The sequence below is a fragment of the Dipodomys merriami genome, unplaced genomic scaffold, assembly GCF_024711535.1.
Source record: "Dipodomys merriami isolate MVZ:Mamm:240054 unplaced genomic scaffold, mDipMer1.0.p SCAF_332, whole genome shotgun sequence".
In the NCBI taxonomy this organism is placed as follows: Eukaryota; Metazoa; Chordata; class Mammalia; order Rodentia; family Heteromyidae; genus Dipodomys; species Dipodomys merriami.
The window spans coordinates 434892-455576 of record NW_027204849.1 but is presented as its reverse complement, the minus strand read 5'-3'; the positions used below and the strand labels follow the sequence as shown (position 1 = coordinate 455576).

The following is a 20685-nucleotide window of genomic DNA, read 5'->3' as shown; positions in this document are numbered from 1 at the left end:
TAAATACTGAAGGAAAAACTAGCAATAACACCTCCAAAGTGAAGTACAGGCATGAGCATTCCAATTAAGCCACAGGGTCTAACAGTCCATCAACTAGGTAAAAAAATACTAGATTTGGGAAAGGAAGCTTAGTTCTATTGTCTCTGGCAGGAAATCTAGAAAATAGTAAGTAAGCCATCCTACTAAGGAAGAAAGGCATCCTATGTGGAGACACAACTCTACTCTCTTCAATAATAGTGCCTCAGGCTGTCACTAATGCATACTGCTGGAAAATTTAGCCATAGTTGGTTTTTCTGTCTTCAGTGTATCCTCCCAAGCCAAGTCCCACAATAACTTCAAAGTAATTTGGTAAAAACGACACAATATAGCTCAACTTGACTTAGATTGAACTACCTCAACATATCTCAGTGGTAGAGATGTGGCCAGTTGAACTGATCCCTCATTTGTCAGGTGCCACAGCAGAATAAAGACACAAATATTTGTGAGATACATGAGCACATTACCAGGATTTCACCTCTACCTCCTCTTTTCTATGGTATCATTCCCTCTATACCACAATTGAAATCAGTCACAGACACATGATTTCCCCCAAAGCACATACTGTTTTATGTGTCCATCTTCTTACTAAGAACAACATGCTCTTTTCTTTCATTTGAGATTCTAACCTTCAGTCTCCCTCCTCTGTCTTCTAAGAACAACATGCTCTCTTAAAATCCTAATCCTACTGCTCACCTCTCCTCCTCCTCCACATTCATACAGAAAGGATGTCCCCTCTTGGCATCACTTTTCATATAGTTTCCAGACTCCCAAATGTATTTGTTTGCTATTTAACAGAAGTCCCTCTACAAGCTTCCCTGCAGAATAAGTTATTTGAAGTAACGAATTGGACCTTTTTGAGAGAAAATAAAAGAGAAAAACAAAAGTACTGAATGCTGAATATTCTAACACGTTCATAAAATGACAGAGATTTTCCTATTCTTGTTAGTTTGTTCTCTAAACCCCATCAGTTACCAAGTCCAGATGATTCTTAATATGTTAAAATGCCCCCAGTGTGTCTGTCTCCCTGGTTCACACCTATCATTTCTAACCAGGATTCTCCACAAAACAATTCCCCAAAAAGTTAAACTATGAAATCCTGTTTGAGTTCTGTCCTGCCTGGAGGCTCCTGAGTACAAGGAGTAGAGTCTAATATCCAGTCTAACTCAGTTCCTAGCATCCTAGATGGGTACTATTTCACAACCTGTGTGCCAAAAAAAATCAGTGCTAGAAATCCAGGTCTGCTTGTGACCACTATTCACTTTATAGTTCGTCTTTTCTAAAATTCAGTCTAGGGCTGGGATGTAGCTCAGTGGCAAAGCGCTTGCCTAGCAAGTGCAACGTCCTGGGTTCGATCCCCAGTACCAAAAAAGAAAAGACAAAAAAAAAAATTCAATCTAGTTCAGTCCTTTTCCTCTCTAAAAATCAGTGACTCTCCTTGGTACTCTGACCATGTCTATGTAACTGATAATCCCCTCAAAGTCTCTTTACCAGCTCAGTCCTCCAGTTTCAAGTCTCTCAATTCCTGATGCCATCTGTGGCTCCACCCTTCCTGCCTGCCCCTAGTGCTCTGAATATATAACAGGAGCTTGAGCCTGGGAGGCTCTTCTCATTCTTCATGAGACCTCTCCTCCATTATGCCTCCATTTCCACAGCCTACAGTTGTCTGGATAATGCATGCTTATTCTCACGTTTTAGAATAGTTGACACCCGACACCACTACCACCATCTCTTGCCTCCTCTAAGTTACATTATTCTAACCTCATCTAACAACTACTTCTTACTCCTGGTGCACACGAAACTCCTCACATCCTTGCCATTTATTTGTCTTTGTTTTTCCTCACATCCTTGCCATTTATTTGTCTTTGTTTATCTCTAGAGAGTAGGATTCTTAACAATAAGAAGAAATCTCCTATGTATCATGATAGCCCCAATGCCTGTCACCAGGCTCAATAAATATTTGCCTTCCCAAGTATGAGCTGTAATGAATCAGTCTCACAACTGACCAGATGACCACAAAATGGGACCAGTAACAACCTGATAGTCAAAGCACAAGGTGCAAGCAGGAAATATGCTATCTTTAGTCAGAATCACCTGAGTCACTCTGAAGAAAAGGACCTGAACCGTATCTTATTTTGCACTGAAATAACAAACTCTGATCTCATGTCTCCTCTTTATTTATTCTCCAATTTAACAGGTGCTAAAGTGATAAAGCAAGAAAAAACATTGTTTTTGGACTTTAATCCTGAATTAAGCCCCAGTAGACCAGATCTAACAAAAAGTCACATGATAAGCAAAGCAAGTAAAAATCCCAACAGAACAGTTTCTCCTAAAACCCAAAATCATCAGGAGTATAATCATGGGGTTAGAGGCATAACTTAGTTGGTAGAGCATCAATCAAAGAGCAAAAGCATCAGGTCTCAGTCATAAAAATAAAAAGAATTGTTTTAAAAAGTGTAGGCTACAGTAAAGTCTCTGCTTTTACCCTTAGGAGAAATATGACTTGAACTAACCAGCTATTGCCCAATCTTATTTTTTATATTTTGGTATTTCCTCGAGCTAACCTTGCTAAAATCATTCTGTCAAACTTGGTGAAATATTTTTTTTGGGGGGGGAGGTACGGTTGTGGGTCCTGAACTCTGGGCCTGGGTGCTGTCCCTCACCCCTTACCTCAAGGCTAGCACTCTACCACTTGAGCCACAGGTCCACTTCCGGCTTTTTTTTCTGCTTATGTGTTGCTGAGTAATCAAACCCAGGGCCTCATGCATGCAAGGCAAGCTCTCTGCCACTGATCCACCTTCCCAGTCCTATTCTTTTCATTGATACCAACTAGAAGGATGAATTTGTTTCCTATACCCACTAAAGAAATAAAAGGCAGAAAAATGTGTAAGGTAAACAGAGTAAATTTATCTGAAATAAAAAAAAGCCATGAAAGAAGGCCCACCTAGGCCAAAAGCAAGGGACCTTATAAATCCAAACGCATGGATGGGGTGATTGGGAGGGAGGGAAAGAGGGAGAAATATGAGGGAGGGGTAACAAGTTAGACAAGAAATGTACTCACTACCTATATAACTGTAAGCCCTCTCTACATCACCTTGACAATAAAAACAAAATAAAATAAACCCTCAAAGCAAGGGAGGCTAGAGGTCTGGCTCAAGTTGTAGATTGCTTACCTAGCAAACATGAAGTCCTTAGTTGAAATCCCAGTACAGTGAGAATAAATGGTTGAATATAGCATTATGTGAATTGAAAAATTGAAATAATGTTTAAGTATGTATAAAAAGCAACAGAAAAATCAATTTGGATAATTTCTAACTTACAAGGTCATTTATCAGTACCTTGAAGAAAGTTAGAACTGTAACATAATCAGAGCATTTGACACAGTGCTAATGTTTATTACAATTTGTGAATGAGTAAGTAAATAGATAAGAAATTGAAGACAATATTTTCAAATATTGTTTATTGACAGCAAATACAGTGACCTTCCAAAGGTTATGAGATAAAAAGCAGCAGTAAGAAAGAAATCATAGGTGAAAGATTTATATGCTATGAAGAAATACCAGAAGACAAACCATGGCTGCAATGTATCTCAGTGGCAATGTCTTGCCTAGCAAGTGCAGTGTCCTATGTTGGATCCCCAGTAGCAAAATAGAAAAGACAAAGAAACAAAAGAAAGAAAAGGGAGAAGTAATAAAGAGAATTCTAAGAGAGGGCCAACAAGGAAATGAATATGCCATGACATTTCACTATTTTTGTTAGTTGCAAGTTTATGTAATAAATAGTTCCAGCATAATCTCTACAGGAATTAACGATGACATTTAAGGATGATTGTATCAGTGGGTGTATTAGCTCATAAATCTCTGAATTAATGAACCATATCCACAGGTAAGCTCTGAATATTTCCTTGTTTAGATCACATGGTTTTATTTTGCTTTTCAGAAGACAATTTAACTATACAAACCAATGGGCTGTTGCTACAATCCTTGCATGCTTCTAATATTATATCTTTTCATCTAGTAACATCTTTCAGGAAGATGATCCAGGGAGAAATGAAGTAATGATTTCAATAAGAACCACTTAGATCCCAGTACTAGTGGCTTGTGCCTGTAATCCTTGCTACTTGGGAGGCTGAGATTTTTGGGTGGCTGTTGGAAGGCAGCCTGAGCAGAAAACTCCAATTAACCACTCAAGAAATGGAAGTGGAGCTGTGGCTCAAAGTGGTGGAGCTCTAGCCTTGAACAAAAGAGTTCAAGTATAGCACCCTGAGTTAAAGCTCCACAAGTGGAAGGAAAGAAGGAAGGAAATGTTAGACTGAAACTCGAGACCCCCGAGTGACCCCCAGAGACCACGACCAAAGCAAACAGCAAAAGAGTCATTTATTTGCAAGCTAGAGCCTGGACTCACAATCATCACCAACACAGCGAGTCAGAGTTGTGAGCCCCAACCACATGTTTAGCAGGGTTCTTATAGGGTTTCCAGCAAATAGGAGGGGGTTTAAGGTTTGAGAGCGTCTACATAATTGGTCAGCATTTCACGGGCAAATTTCGGGTCCCCTGATCCTGCAGCTGCTTCTATCAGCTGACCATCCCATCCATTTTCCAGTAACTGCGGTTGTGTTTCTCAACCCTTATCTAATTGGCGGTTGCTAGGTGTGTAATGGGTATAATTGCAGTTTCAATTGCCGGCTTTCCGAGAACCTTCCAAGAACTGATTTTTCCAATAACTGTTTTGTCCCTTAAGTTTAACCTGAGGTCAGTTTTACAGGAGATGATGGATTGCTTTTAGAATGGAGTTAGCATAGTCCTTCATTCCCTCCTCTTCTAGAGCATTGGGGACCAATCATGTCCCCTAATTGGCACAGTCTTCTATATTTACAGTTTGGTATTGAGATCTCAGAACTAATAGATGGACTGTGCTGATCCTCTCTTTTACAAAGGACACCAGTCTGTTGAGTATACAAGGTCAGATTGTGAGTAACCAAATTAACAGTACCAAAAGCCCTTACGTTTTCTTCCACCAGTCCTGACTCCATATATCACAGCTAACTTAATTTTATTCCAGCTGTACTTGTAAGCTCCAATTTTAAGCCATTCCCATACCACTTGCTACATACTTAAACTTTCTGAGGTTTGTCTTCTTTACAAACATTTTAAGACAATCCTTACTTTTTAAATCCTTTCTTATCCAGGGGATACCAATTTTTCCCAATTCTTTTCCCAAGGCTTTCTTTACTACTTTCCTCTTCTTTAGAAATCTTTGAGCTTCTTTGTGGCTACAGTTTAAAACTGCCCATTTTCAGAGTTCAAGTCCCACTACCGACAAAAAAAAAAAAAAAGAGTCTCATGTAAAACTGTCCATTTTTCCTTTGGCTTGCAGAACCAAGTTATCTCCCAATGGCCTCAAGGCACCACTGGGGTGGAGAAGCTTGCTAGATTTTAAGGCTAAGAGCAAGGCTGGGTCCTATTCCTTTTACTACCTGAATTAACAATACATACTCAGTTAGAAGCAGGTTATTACCATACCAGAGCCAAACTAGGCTGTGACTATAGAGTGGATTTCCAGTCACTATGCCCTGAAGTACCTAAGGCAAGCCAGTGATATCCTTGCCCCCAATATCCACTGTGGGAGTAGAGAAGGTTACTGGATATCACCAAAAGAATGTCCCACAGTATCTTAGTTTTAGCAGCTTTCAACTGGGATGCAGTCTCAGGTGATGGAACCAGGCAGGAGTTCAGTCTACTTTTACCACAGTGAAGGTGGTCTTGGTGAGGATGTAGATTTCCTCCAGGTGACTGTCAGGCTATTGTTGAACTTTGCCCATTAGGGTATGCAGCAGCCGCAGCAGCAACAGCAGCAGCAGCAGCAGCAGCAGGGGCTCTCAGTGGCTCCAAGGGACTGTCACACCTCATGCTGGGCTGCAAATTCCTACACAGACTGGTTAAGGATACATTGCATAGGCTTGGCAGGCTGTGTCCCCACTAGTTTTTAAGACTATTTAGACAATAGCACAGGACAATTTACCAAAATGACAACTTTTGAAACTAGATAGTTCTTTTAAGAAGGCTGCTTTTCTAGGCAGATATAGAGGACTCAGACCTGTGCTACTATTTCCCATGCCTTTTCCTTCTGTCTATTTTGCCACATTTTTAAAAAACAAGTGACTCTGGTCCCTTGTTCTTAAAAGAGGATGATGGGTGAAGTTTTATCTTCTATAACTTCTTCAAGCTGACTCAGGGGTGTTGATCCTACCTAGCCAGGAACCTATAACCTTAGCCTATTTTACAAAGAGGTTACCTGGGTTAGATGTCATTAAGAACAATATTTTAACTTTTGACAAATGCACAGAACTTTTCTCCATCTACAGCAGTGTAGCTTGTTTAGCACTCTGGTTTGCAAAAGCATCTTTCTGGATGGCTTAGGAATGTGATCTCTAGTGACTCTAACAATGCCTAAGTTACCTGTGCAGGCCTCAGACAGATGTCAATAGAAACACACTCTCGGGTTTATAAACCCTTTTTTCCTGAGCAGATGAATTTCATGTAGCTGGTGTCAGCTCAGTTACTGTCAGTTAGGACTATCCCCCACATTTTATAACTTTAGCTTTTTACTACTATCACAGAGGACTGGCAAGTTCCTGTCCCTTACAAGGTAGATAGTCATGAACATTAGGCATGCTTACAAACTATCTTCTCCTGACCTCCTGGTTCTGACCAATATTTGAAGGACCACACACAAATAACTCTAGGATCTGACATTATTTCTGCCATCCAAGCAGGGGCTTACTGCCTCTGGATGCACCTCCATTTGCTTTCATCCCACGAGTGTCTTCTCCACACTGGTATAAATGCCTCATTGGCATTTCCCTTAGTTGGTTGCTGGACTTGAACTCAGGGCCTGAATGCTGTCCCTCAGTTCTATAGAGTAAGGCTAACACTCTGCCACTGTGAGTCCTAAAGCAGCTCTGCTTGTTCTTTCAGCCTTCCACTGGCTGAGTAGAAGTGACAGTCTCACAGAGACCTTTTTCTGCCCAGGCTGGCTTTGAAACAGTTTTCAGACCAATGAGTCTCATAAAAGGCCACTTTACTCCAATTAAAAACAACAAGGTGGTCAACATAGAAGTAGCTTTTAAGCATGCTCTTACTTGGAACTTATTAAGAGCGGAAGTTACATCTGACAAACTTACAAGAATCCTCAACCCTTTTTGTGGGCCTGCTAGGAACTGTTACAAAAAAAAAACTATTAGAGCAAACTGAAATAGGAATTAAGCAATTATTTTGTTAATCTTAATTATTCCTTTTTACACTTTGAGGCAAATGTTTAGAACAATTTTACTTTTAAACGTTATACACAGAAATCCATTCCTAATTTTTAAGCTTCCTATTAATCTCTGTTTTAATATTCTATACTTTAGTTTTTAGTTGCATTTTGAAAAATCCCTTGAACTCGCAAGGCTAGGTGTCACTCATTTCCTTTTTTGAAAAATCCCTTGAACTCGCAAGGCTAGGTGTCACTCATTTCCTTTCGGCTGCTTGTTTTTAAATAGATACACATTAAAACTTTTCCTTAAGGCAAGAATTGCAATCACCATCACTGTACTTTAACACCTTTATGCCTTAAAAAACATATCCAATTGCAAAATATCATTGAGAGCAAAACACATTATGCAGAAAAAAAATTTAACCCTCTTTTTAAGGCCTTCTTAATTTTAATTTTAACACTCCAAGAGGCAGTTTTAGCAATGCTAATGAGATCATCACATCACTTATGGTTACCATCATGTTTCCAGCGTCTAACTGCAGGGAAAAGGGACAGAATAAAGATGGGCCACTTGGCCCCTCCTGTTGAATGGGCACGCACCAAGTCTGACTCTTTAGGGTTAGATGAACTGCGTTTGTGCCAGCTTGCCCTCTTTCACCATGCGTGGACTCCTCCCAGGGCCTGTTCCACCATCTGTGGACTTACCCCAGGGCCTGTCCCACCATGCATGACCAGATGAACTGCACTTCTGCCAGTTCACCCCTCACCCCTAAAGATAGGTCTTCTGTTGGCTTCTAAGTTTTCCCCCCTTTTTTTCCCTCTTGGTAATTGAATGAAATAGTTTTACACATACAGAACAAGTAACATCTTTGACAGTGTTAAACTAACCTTTACATTTAAATTTCTAATATTTATCCCCAAATTTTAGCCAAGAGAACTAAATCCCAAACAGCCAATGCATTTTTGTTAAGCCAGATAACTTTCTTACAGTGTAAACAGCCTTATGCATTTTAAAATACCAGATTTTCTAATTTTTAAGTTAAAGAATCCTTAAAAAAAACCATTTAAAACAATTTAAATTTTTTTTAAAAAATTGGTAATGTCCAAATCTCATAACCTTTTGAATTTTAAACTTAAACTCACCCAATTGTTACAGCATGCTGACAATTTTTACACTGAACATGTTCACAAACACATACAAAACACACTCACACAGTTTCTTAAAGCACACAAAAATCAAAATCAGTTGTATGTACATTTTTTTAAGTTTTCAAACAAAAATTTAAGACAATTTTTCCCAGGGCTTTCTTGTTTAGCAAGGCATTTCACCAATCGGTCTTTTGAATCCCTTCTGTTGGAGGAAGGCTGTGGGGAGGGCACCTGAAACTAAACTGGCCTGATTTTTTATCCAATTTTAGATAAGAGTACTTTACAAATTGTTACATTGTCAGGACTAGCTGAAAAATCAAAAACAGGCACACAGCCTTCCACACCCTCCCCTCTGGCAGCCTCCACAAGTAGAAAATGCAGCCTGAGACTTGAAGGGAACCAAAGTAGTCTAGCAACCTTCCACACCTCACAGGAAGCGGGGCATAGCAGGTCTGTGACCGAGCCTAGAGGGAGGGTGGAACTTTTATTCCCCTAGAGATGTTCAAATAAATAACAAAAACAAAAATAAGCACAAAAACCAAGGATCCACATTTAAAACTGGTACCAAATCTAAAACAGAACTAGACAAGACAACAACCAAAGGCTGAGTTGGAGACTAATGGGCCCAGAATGGCACAGAACTCTGTGCCATTCTCACTCAGTAAGCTGAATCCAGAGTCTGTTGAGTGAGCCTGCCACTCTCACCCAGAACTTCCCTACATCAGAAAACATAAAACAGAGAACAATCAGGTCTCAGTGAATGGGGTAACATCTCACCAACATTTGTTGACCCAGGGGCCTTCCGAGGTGGAAGAGAAGTCCCAGTCATTTGGGGCAAGGGAAATAAGTCCCTAGCAGCCATCCCCTCAGACTGGCTGATTCTCTCCCATACTCAGACCCCCCCTGGGCCAAGGCTTAAGGCTAAGATAAACCCCAAATGACAAACATAACACTCAATACAAAGACACAACTTAAGACAAAGATACAGGCTGCGCATTGTAAATTGCCAACCAGAAAGTGCCAGCTGCACTAAACAGCAATTTACCCAGATGGGGACTGGGGACATCTCCCACAGACCCCATTGGCAGCTTTATAGCACGTCCACCAAGACTAATTGCCAACCAGAATACAGACCCCGCGGGAGACTGGAATTACAGATACAGAACCTGCAGGCAACCAAAAATACAGAATGGCAATGCCTCAACTTACCGGCCGGATTTTTCACGACTCCGTGATCTGGTGTCTGGGTGGGCTTATGGAGGGGATCCCGGATGAGCCCCCAGATGTTAGACTCAAACTCAAGACCCCCGAGTGACCCCCAGAGACCACGACCAATGCAAACAGCAAAAGAGTTGTTTATTTGCAAGCTTGAGCCTGGACTCTCAATCATCACCAGCACAGCGAGTCAGATTTGTGAGTCCCGATCACATGTTCAGGAGGGTTCTTATAGGGTTTCCAGCAAATAGGAGGGGGTTTAAGGTTCGAGAGCTTCTACATAATTGGTCAGCATTTCGCAGGCAAATTTTGGGTTCCCTGACCCTGCAGATACTTCTACCAGCTGACCATTCCGTCCATTTTCCAGTAACTGGGGTTGTGTTTCTCAACCCTTATCTAACTGGCAGTTGCTAGGGGTATAATGGGTATAATTGCAGAGAACCTTCCAAGACAATAATTGTTTTGTCCCTTAAGTTTAACCTGAGGTCAGTTTTACAGGAGATGATGGATTGCTTTTAGAATGGAGCTAGCTTAGTCCTTCAGAAGGAAGAGAAACAAAAAGAAAAGAAAAGAAAAGGAAAAAAAAGAAAAGAAAAGATGAAAAGAAAAGAACATACATACATTTAAGGGAACTTAGTTGGAGACTACATTTCTAGAATGGCTTTTTTTTTTTTTTTTTGGTGGGTTATGGGGCTTGAACTATAGGCCTGGGCGCTGTCCCTCAGCTCTTCAACTCAAGGCAAGTACTCTACCACTTGAGCCACACTTCCGTTTTGTGAGTAGTTTATTGGAGATAAGAGTCTCATGGACTTTCCTGCCAGGGCTGACTTTGAACTCTAGAATGTTTTGACAATATGATTTTTACAGTTGTCCATTTCAATTTGATTTGATTTAAAATGACTTACAGTAAAGAGTTTCTGTCCACAAAATAATCAAATATGTGTAACTAAATTTGGAAAGACTTATATGTAACTTTTAAGATTTTGAAGCAAATCAGCCAAAGAAAATGCCATTATTCAGCCTTGTTTCTATCTTGAAACAAAATAGAAATTCTTTTAACTAATAAAAAATCAATGATAATAGGCTAGAAATATGGTTCAAGTGGTAAACCACTTGCTAGGCAAGTGCAAAGCCATGAATTCAAATACTATTCCAATGATTCACATTCTCTTGACTCTTCTACTGATGACTATTGTTTATAAAAGAATCTACTTTCAAAATATTTTCAAGCTGAATACTCTCTGATCATCTTTTTCAAAAGTACTATATGTGGCATTTGTTTGAAAACAGATGGAAGACTGGGGTATGGCTCAGTGGAGAACATTTGTCTAGCATGCATAAGGCTCTGGGTTTGATCTTCAGCATTGCTGAAAAAAAAAAGGTTTGGGGGAGGGAAAAAAAGCTTTAAAAATATATAAGCTCTGAAGCTGAATGTCCTCAGTTTCCATACCAAAGTTTTCCTTTTCTGAAAGGATAAGTTCTCCATTCCTCAATCTCCTAAAGAATGGCCTTCTCCCAAAGTCTTTCTGAATCATTTCACCAGAAATTATTCCCCGATTTTAGTTCTGAGCATATAATTCTCCTACAGAACTGTTCTTGCTCTATCTTGTGTTTTTTTTTTTTACATTTCTAATCTACACAAATAATCTTTAAGTTCTTTGTTAGTAATGTTATATTTACTCATTTCTGTACTTGCTCGAGTAGAGCACTGGACCTAGCACCTAGAAAAATTCATATTTTTTCATATAAGTTAAAAGAAACAAGGAAAAGCACTAAACAATAATTCTGATATATTGTACAAAGGAGTTGCCATCCAAAAAAGCAGTTTATAAATACAATGCATGTTTATCAGTGTCACCCCTTTCAATGTTCTCTCCTATCCCTCTCAACACACACTATTCCCTCACTTTTCACAGGTTGGGAGGATATATTTATGACTGCATTCTCCCCCCCATCCTCTCTTCATTCATCTACTCCCATCCCATTGATCCCATCTCACCCCTTTCAAATACAGGTTTCCTGGTTGAACTGTGAATTAGATTTCTAAGGAATTACACAGTTTTTGTTCTCCCCATACTAAATAAATATTTATTGTGAGTCCAATATGTACCAGCACTTGTATGTACTTTCACCATGTTAATGTATTTAATCTGCCCAAAATTCCTTCGTTATTATTTCCTCATTTTAAGGTTAAAGAAACTAAGGCTGAGAACAAGTGAATTAAGAAAAATATACCTTCCCTCCAAGGAAGGTCACAAACTTGTAAGAAGATCTACTATGCATATCAATAATAACAAAAGCAAGACTGGATGCGGTAGCTCACACCCATACACATAGCTACAGACAGGAGGCTGCCCTCCAAGCTTAGCTGGGATGAAATTGTAAGACCCTCTCTAAAAAATAGCTAAAGTAAAAAGGACTGGGGGTGTAGCTCAAGCAGTAGTTTACCTAGCAGCACAATTCTCTGAGTTCAAAACCCCCAGTACTGGTTAACAAAAATAGTAAATTGGAAGAGCAATGCGGATGTTAGGTATACATGGTGGCACAAATAAGTTCAAAGGAAAAAAAGATATTACTTTTTTTTTTTTTTTTGGGTCCGGTCATGGGGCCTGAACTCTGGGCCTGGGCGTTGTCCCTCAGCTCTTCAGCTCAAGGCTAGCGCTCTACCACTTGATCCACAGCGCCACTTCCGGCTTTTTTCTTTTTGCTTATGTGGTGCTGAGGAATCGAACCCAGGGCCTTGAGCATGCAAGGCAAGCGCTCTACCGCTGAGCCACCTTCCCAGCCCAAGACACTACTTTTAATGTGGATGACTTAGATTTTTACAAGAGATAATGAAAGAGCATTCCAAAAAGCCTATAGTTTCATTCTGGCAGACAGTTCTATCTCTAGTTTTTGGCATGCTCAGGGACTTGCAGTAAAACACTGACATATCATATTTAAAAAATAAAACAATGAGGGCTGGGAAGGTGGCTCAGTGGTAGAGCACTTGCCTTGCATGCACGAGGCCCTGGGTTTGATTCCTCAGCACCACATAAGCAACGAACAACAAAAAAACAAAGAAATGTTGAAAAAATAAAACAATGAAAACTGAAATTTTAGCTATCAAAATCTATAATAAGTTTGTATCAATAATATATAATGCTCAATAATAACATATTAAGAGCTTATCTGGTGTCAGTAGTCTTGTATGAAAACTTTGTAGATCCTATTCATAGAGTATCTCATTTAGAGCTTCTATTAGTACAAATTATTCTAATAGCTCAGAAAGACAGGCCTAAAAAATGAGCCACACAACTCTTACCAAAAAAGAATTACTGAGCATTAAGTGACCAAATCAAGAAAGAATAGAATTTATATTTTTCTAACTTTAGAGCCAGCTCACAATACCATTGTACAACAAGTTCAAGCTAAGGTCCATTTGTGTTCAATCCAAAAAATACAAGAGTAAAAGGAAGAAAGAAATCTTAACTGAAACATATTAAGTTCCCAAGTTATGCAAGAACTTAAAACATTCAATGCAAGGATTTAAAACACTCAATGGTATTTGAGAACTGAAATAAACAAGCACTTATCACAGAAGGTAAAAATTTTCCCACTGACCCACAGATGTTTTGAACCATTGTCTTTATAGCACCCCCATCTAAAGAAAGAATATAAACCTTTAATCATTACCACTCCCTCTACAGTCCCTTTCAGGTTTTTATTTTTCCAAGACGTTTTCTTCTTCCCTTTCCTGGTGCTTTTTTTCTTCATTCTCACCTCTTACTGAATTGCTTTTCAGTAAGGAGATCCTGAGGTTAACTTTGGTGGGGACAATGACAGCCACTCACTACTTTGAGCTTGACTATCCACACAAAGAATGCTAAGGATGTTTAGCATAATCCCCACTGCTATTTCACAACTACATCATTAGAATGAATAAGATAAGGGAGTTACTGAGAAAACAGTGTATTTTACTATATCAAATTTATGCAAATATTTTGGTCTTGATTCAAATTCCTAAACTAATAGGCAGACATATAAATACCCTCCTTGCATTTCTGTATAATTGTAGCCTGGGCAGAAATGATGTTCAGTCTGAGTGGCATTCTATGTCTAGCTCTGCATCTCTTGCCAGAGGTGAAAAGCTCAATGGTAAAGTTACATGACAATGGATATGAAGGCATTGTCATTGCAATTAACCCCAATGTAACAGAAGATGAAAAACTAATTCAGAACATCCAGGTAAGAGAAAATTTTTATTACTCCTATATTTTTATTTTGATAACTATTTCCATCTCAGCACATACAAATACTCAAACTGTTATAACTTCCCAAAGTCATCATTTATGTAAAACTGGTCTAAACTGCTAGGATTCAATCTGCTTAGTTTTATGATTTAATTATGCATTAATCATTCCTTTATTGAATAATTAAAAGGCCAAATTTGTAACACTTTTTCCAACTAGTTAAGCTAATAGAAAGAAAGCTACTCTCAGAAAGTTTAAATAATAATCCACATTTACACCCCAGACTTCATATTTTTCCACAGAAAACTTAAATTTTTTTATCTATTTCATCTGAAAGAAAACCTTACATATTTTAAAGTTCATTTCTCTTCCTAATGTCATTTATATTAGTCAGTACAATAAAAAAATTTATAATATTTAATACTATTTTTTGATCCTCTTAGTGGATGAATTTTATCCTCTCAGCAATGAATTTTATCCTCATCATAGAAATGAAAGAAGTTAAATTGTGCAGTCATAGAGTAAGTGGCAAACTGGGGCCTGAAGCCAATTAGACATACATACATACATACAAACATACATACACATATATTTTATGACTACTTGATAAAATTATGTATTTCCATAAACACATCCTGTATAATGAGATGTCTCAAAACCTACCAAATGGTTTTTTTTTTAATAAACACAAAACATAACTAAACCTGAACCAGGAGCCAGTGGCTCACAGCTGTTGTCCTTAGCTACGCAAGAAGCTGAGATCTAGCCTGAGCAGAAAAGTCTTCAACACTCCAACTCCAAAATAACCAACAAAAAGATAGGCTAGAAACACGGCTTACGTGGTAGAGTAATAGGCAAAAAAGGCAAGTGAGTGTGAGGCTCTGAGTTCAGTTAACTTTGAAGTAGCCCAATAAGAACTTTAATTTGGATAAGTAAGCAATTTTCCCACAGCTCCCAATCTTACTCATATTTGGATCTTACCCACATTTCGATCTTCCCCAACATCTTTATTTCCATCTCCAACCAATAATTCTGAGTGCAAATTTGTGTAAGTAAAAAGGATTTGGCTTTGGGACATATGAAAATAAGCTTACAGATTGGAGAGATGCAGCAATATTCAAACTATTTTGCAGTGAATCTTTGAAAAATATTTGGAGAAAATAAGCTTCAATTTGCCTTTTCTATTTTGTATACTTTCATTCTATATTCATTGTAAAGTTGTTACCACAAAATATTTTTAATTTTGTCAGAAAATGGTAACGGAAGCTTCAACCTACCTGTTTCATGCCACCAAGCAAAGAGTTTATTTCAGGAAAGTAAGCATTTTAATTCCAATGACCTGGAAGTCAAAATCTGAGTATTTACTGCCCAAACAAGAATCATATGAGCAGGTAGGTATGTTATCTAAGTATTTCCTAAGCTTTCCTTAAATTAATAGATATTATTTTTGCTAATTGCTACTCACTCATTTAGGAATTAAATTAGTAATCTATCTTTTCTAAATGTAGATGAAAAAGTTCTTGCTTTTACAATCCCTTGTTTCTGTTTTGGAATTTGTTTTTGCTTCTTGGTTCTTTTGCTTTTGTTTTGTTTTGGTTTGGTTTGGTTTTTGAGGGTTGTTTTTGTTGTTGTTGTTCTCTTGCCTTAATTTAGGCAGATGTTATAGTTGCTGATCCTTATCTGAAATATGGAGATGATCCCTATACACTACAATATGGACAATGTGGAGAGAAAGGACAATATATACATTTTACTCCAAATTTCCTGTTGACTGACAACTTAGCTGTCTATGGGCCCCGAGGTAGGAATAGCTATTTTATATTCCTATTTCCAATAGCACATTAAATATATAATATGTAAATATATAAAATATAAAACACTGTGATTAACTGTATTTTTAAGGATTTTAATTAAAAACAAATATTATGTAATGCCTTTAAAAGTATGCTAGTTGGGGAAACAACGAGGAGGCAACAATGCTTGATAAGAAATGTACTCGTTATCTTGCCCATGTAATTGTAACTCCTCTGTACAGTATTCTTACAATAAAAAAAGAATATTTACATTAAAAAACAAAAAAGTATGCTAGTTACGTTCACCTATTTACTTGTGTGCATGGGTTTAATAATGTGAGTCAATTAATAATGTGAGTCATAGGCAACTAAATAATTTCAACTCTTTTGACCTAGTGAAAAATATCAATTTCTAGAATTTCTTGACTCAGTAAGACTGGGAGATGGGTAGAAGATTTTAAAACCAAAAGAAATTGCATTAAAATATTAAGCCAGGCGCCAGTGGCTCACACCTGTAATCCTAGCTAGTCAGGAGGCTGAGATCTGAGGATCGTGGTTCAAAGCCAGCCCGGGCAGGAAACTCCGTGAAACTCTTATCTCCAATAAACCACCAGAAAACCAGAAGTGGCGCTGTAGCTCAAGTGGTAGGGAGCTAGCCTTGAGCTGAAGAGCTGAGGGACAGCGCTAAGGCCCAGAGTTCAAGGCCCACGACCGATAAAAAAAAAAAAAAATTATAGTTACATGTTTATAAATGACTTATTCTCTTGTAGGCAGAGTATTTGTACATGAGTGGGCCCATCTCCGGTGGGGAGTATTTGATGAGTATAATGTGAACCGGCCATTCTACATTTCCAGAAAGAATACTATTGAAGCAACAAGGTATTACTGTATTCAAAACAAATCTTTTCACTTACTGTTCTTCAAATTTCTATATAGGCAAACAAAGACTATTTAAAGTGGTTGGATCTTCTTACAGTTAATTGACATATGCAATCTGTGCCATTGGTGTTTACCAATTAATTCCAGGGTTCCACCTTGGAATGAAGACCAATCAGGAACTGGGAATCATTTCAATATTCACACATATAAATTCTACTAACATATTATTAGAAGAAGAGAAAGGAAAAAAAAACTAAGCCCTAAGATATCAGATAGAGTCAAAACTACCCACTCTTTTGTTCAATGCAATCCATTACATTTTCACTGAACTTGCTTCCCTTAAATCATTGAAACTGTTCGAGTTTTTGGTAAATATATTTTACCTTTCAGTGAAAGAAAAAAAAGCATTTCTCATTCAGGTAAGTTGAAGTTTTAAGAAATACGATTCCAGTTTGGGGAGTGGATACAGACCATCTGTTCATAAACATTAAACAGAGATGTTTAAGCCACTACATAAAAACAATATCAACCACATAGAACATTAAAATGTACTGAAGAACAGAAATCAATACAGCAAGGAAATAAGAGAAAAATGTATTAGATGGAAGAAGGCTCTTCGTACTGTCTGCCTGGTCTCTAGAACTGCAAGACTTTCATACAGACTGAGCTCTTAGCATGAGACACTCAATTTCCCACTCATCCCATGAAATTCCTCCCTTGCCTATATAATGCCTGGTTAGCCTTTAATTTTTTGTCTCTAAATGTCTTTCCTCTCCTTCCACTTAAGGTTAGATGCTCTTGAAACAGCTCCCACGGTAACGTGTGAGGGTTCCCTCATGCTTACATCACTGAGCAGTAATTGTCCATGTAATTTAGACTGTGCTTTTTTGTAGCAATGTTTTTATTATTAATTACATATTATTTGAAAGACCTTGATTAAAATATGTCAGAGGAAGGCGTAAGACTTGGTATTATTGGATAACAACACTATCACAAGAACTAAAACCAGGACTGTGCTTTTATAAATCATTAGGCCTGTCATAAAAGCAAATCTAAACCAGCTTTCAAACAATAAATATTTAACAATTATTTTCCTCATAATTAGTCATAAAAATAGGTAAATTAGTGAAAGTAAGTATCTAGAACAAATCATGGAGCTCCTATTGTTTGTGTGTCAGGCACTTTTCATTTTCTTTTTTTTTTTTTTTTGCCAGTCCTGGGCTTGAACTGAAGGCCTGGGCATTGTCTCTGAGCCTCTCTGTGCTCAAGGCTAGCACTCTACCACCAAAGCCACAGTGCCACTCCAGGGTTTTTCCTGAGTAGTTTATTGGAGATAAGAGTCTCATGGACTTTCCTGCTTTCAAACCCCGATCCTCAGATCTCAGCCTCCTGAGTAGCTAGGATTAGTGGCATGAGCCCAGCCTCTGGCTGCATTAGGAACTTTAAATCAGTTAAGTATCTTCATGTGTAAGTTCAACTTTAAGTCTAACTCCAGAACTCTCTTGGCCAATATTACTCACCATCTTTTTTAATCCATAAAATACAAGCAAATTTGTTAAAATAGACTAGTGTCATGAAGTTTAACAGAATGGGAAGGAGGAAATTCTGCTTATAAACAGAAACTTTTTAGAATTCTTTAACTCATACTATACCTCCCCTCCTTTCCTTTCCAAAGGTTTGACAGTTACCTTTATCATGAAGACCACATGACTAGAATGGACAAGCATGCATACCTTAGTTATATTTCTTCCTTCAGTCTAGCTTAGCGGTACATATAATTTTATATACCAAAAATGGAAATTTAAGAACACTTTAATCATAATACTGACTCTCATTTAGTAGACACTATATGGAAAATGAATCATGCAACTTGTGGGCAGGGAATGGAAATGGAAACTAGGGAAAAGCAAAGGAAAGAGTGACATTGTCCCAAAAGAAATGAACTCATTGCCTTACCTTATGAAACCATATCCCCTCTGTATGACACCTTAATAAGGACAATACAATTATATTTTTAAAATATTGATTCTCTCCTGCCCACTAAGAAACAATTTTTCTGTAACTCTCTTTAAAATATGTCACAAAGAGTGCATTTATTGGGGCTGGGAAGATGGCTCAGTGGTAGAGCGCTTGCCTTGCATGCCTGAGGCCCTGAGTTCAATTCCTCAGCACCACATAAGCAAAAAGAAAAAAGCTGGAAGTGGCGCTGTGGCTCAAGTGGTAGAGCACTAGCCTTGAGCTGAAGAGCTGAGGGACAGCGCCCAGGCCCAGAGTTCAGGCCCTACAACTGGACCCTCCCCCCCCAAAAAAAAGAGTGCATTTATTGATCACAGTGATAAGCAATGAATATTAGTGGATAGGAATCAAAAAGACTGCTCTTATTGAAATAAAAACCAAATAGGTATAAACATTATGATATATGAGCTATAGCAGTTGCCACTGAAATAAAGATTTTAGGATGCTGGTCTTTATTCTTCATTCACTTAGTCTTCATTTCTAAATGCAATCTAACTCTTTCATCACAGATGTTCCACTGCTATTACTGGCAGGAATGTGGTTTTCAATGATTGCCAGGGAGGAAGCTGTGTAACAAGGCCTTGTCGGCGTGACTCACAGACAGGGTTGTATGAGGCAAAATGTACATTTATTCCAGACAAATCCCAGACTACAAAGGACTCCATAATGTTCATGCAAAATCTTGATTCTGTAAGTACCTTCTCTTTCCTGTCTTACAAAGAAAAGTTTAGGAAAAAATGAATTAGAAAATAGATTTTCTATTATGATATGTGTACCAGTAGAGAAGAAGGAAATTTACTCATACCATTAACTAGATCCCATTCTCTCCAGCCCCTGTCAGGATATGCCTGGGAATTGTGTCATCCTTTCTTACTTTTCTTCAATGGTGACAGTGTATCCTTCTCAGTGAAGTGACATAATGAATTCTTAGAAAATCCTTCTCCATTGACTCCTATTGGATTTGGTGTCTAGTCTAACTACCTCCATGCCTTCTTCCAGGTTTTAGACACTGTTTTTCTAGAGCAATCTATAATGGAGCTTTAGAAAGCTGGCATTCTAGATTTTCTATTATTTCTATGTATTCTCATTACAGTGCATCAAGCTACTATAAAATGATATAAAAAATACATATGCTTGTCCACATGTTTGAGGACTGGGAAGGTGGCTCAGTGGTAGAGTGCTTGCCTTGTATGCATGAGGCCCTGGGTTTGATTCCACAGCACCACATAAGCAGAAAAAGCCGGAAGTAGTGCTGAGAGTAGTAGTGGTAGAGAGCTAGCCTTGAGCTGAATAGCTGAGGGACAGTGCCCAGGCCCAGAATTTGGGCCCCATGACCGACAAAAAAAAAAAAACCAAAAACCAAAAAACAAAAAAACCTAATGTTTGACCTGAAGCATTCTATTTAAATATACAAAGTTCAAAATATAACAACAGGTGTGTTAAGAGATATATAGTTGGTAGTGAAACATAACTTGTCATTTTTAGGTTGCATCACTGTGGGATAACAATTACATCTGATTTAATTCTTTATCAGAATTAAAATATCTATTTCACATTGTTCTTGCTTTACATAGCAGCTCAGCACACATTTGGTTGGAAAAGATAATGCTTCCAAATTATTGAAATGTCTAATGTTCTGATTATTTTGCAGGTGACTGAATTTTGTACCAAAAAAACACACAATGCAGAAGCTCCAAACCTACATAACAAAATGTGCAATCACAGAAGCATTTGGGATGTAGTCCAAGAGTCTGAGGATTTTCAGAATGCATCTCCCATCACAGGAATGAAAATGCCACCTCACCCTGCATTTTCATTGCTCAAGTCCAAACAACGAGTGGTCTGCTTGGTACTGGATAAATCTGGAAGCATGAGTGCAGTAAGTCAGTCTTTTGCTAACATTCTTAAATTATTAAGGCTAGTCCTAAGAGGCTAACTAACACATAATTTATGCTCTAATAAATTTTAGCACAGTAATTTTATGTAGAAGAGCCAGGCGTCCATGGCTCGTGCCTGTAATCCGAGCTACTCAGGAGGCTGAGATCTGAGGATCACGGTTCAAAGCCAGCCCGGGCAGGAAAGTCCAAGAGACTCTTATCTCCAGTAAG

At 38.2% G+C, this 20685-nt stretch overlaps 1 protein-coding gene across 2 annotated transcripts in view; it reads left to right on the top strand.

Moving 5' to 3' along the window:
* Positions 1-20685, top strand: part of LOC138842251 (calcium-activated chloride channel regulator 1-like) — a 40424-nt gene that overhangs the window by 5868 nt on the left and 13871 nt on the right. Inside the window, exons 1-6 of one of the 2 annotated variants that reach the window (XM_070043401.1) lie at positions 13726-13884; positions 15140-15280; positions 15543-15690; positions 16453-16561; positions 19087-19267; positions 20229-20456. In XM_070043401.1, coding sequence (XP_069899502.1) covers positions 13726-13884; positions 15140-15280; positions 15543-15690; positions 16453-16561; positions 19087-19267; positions 20229-20456 — 966 coding nt within the window. Of the gene's footprint in view, positions 1-13725; positions 13885-15139; positions 15281-15542; positions 15691-16452; positions 16562-19086; positions 19268-20228; positions 20457-20685 lie in introns of those variants that run through there. The other variant, XM_070043402.1, reaches the window with a different exon arrangement.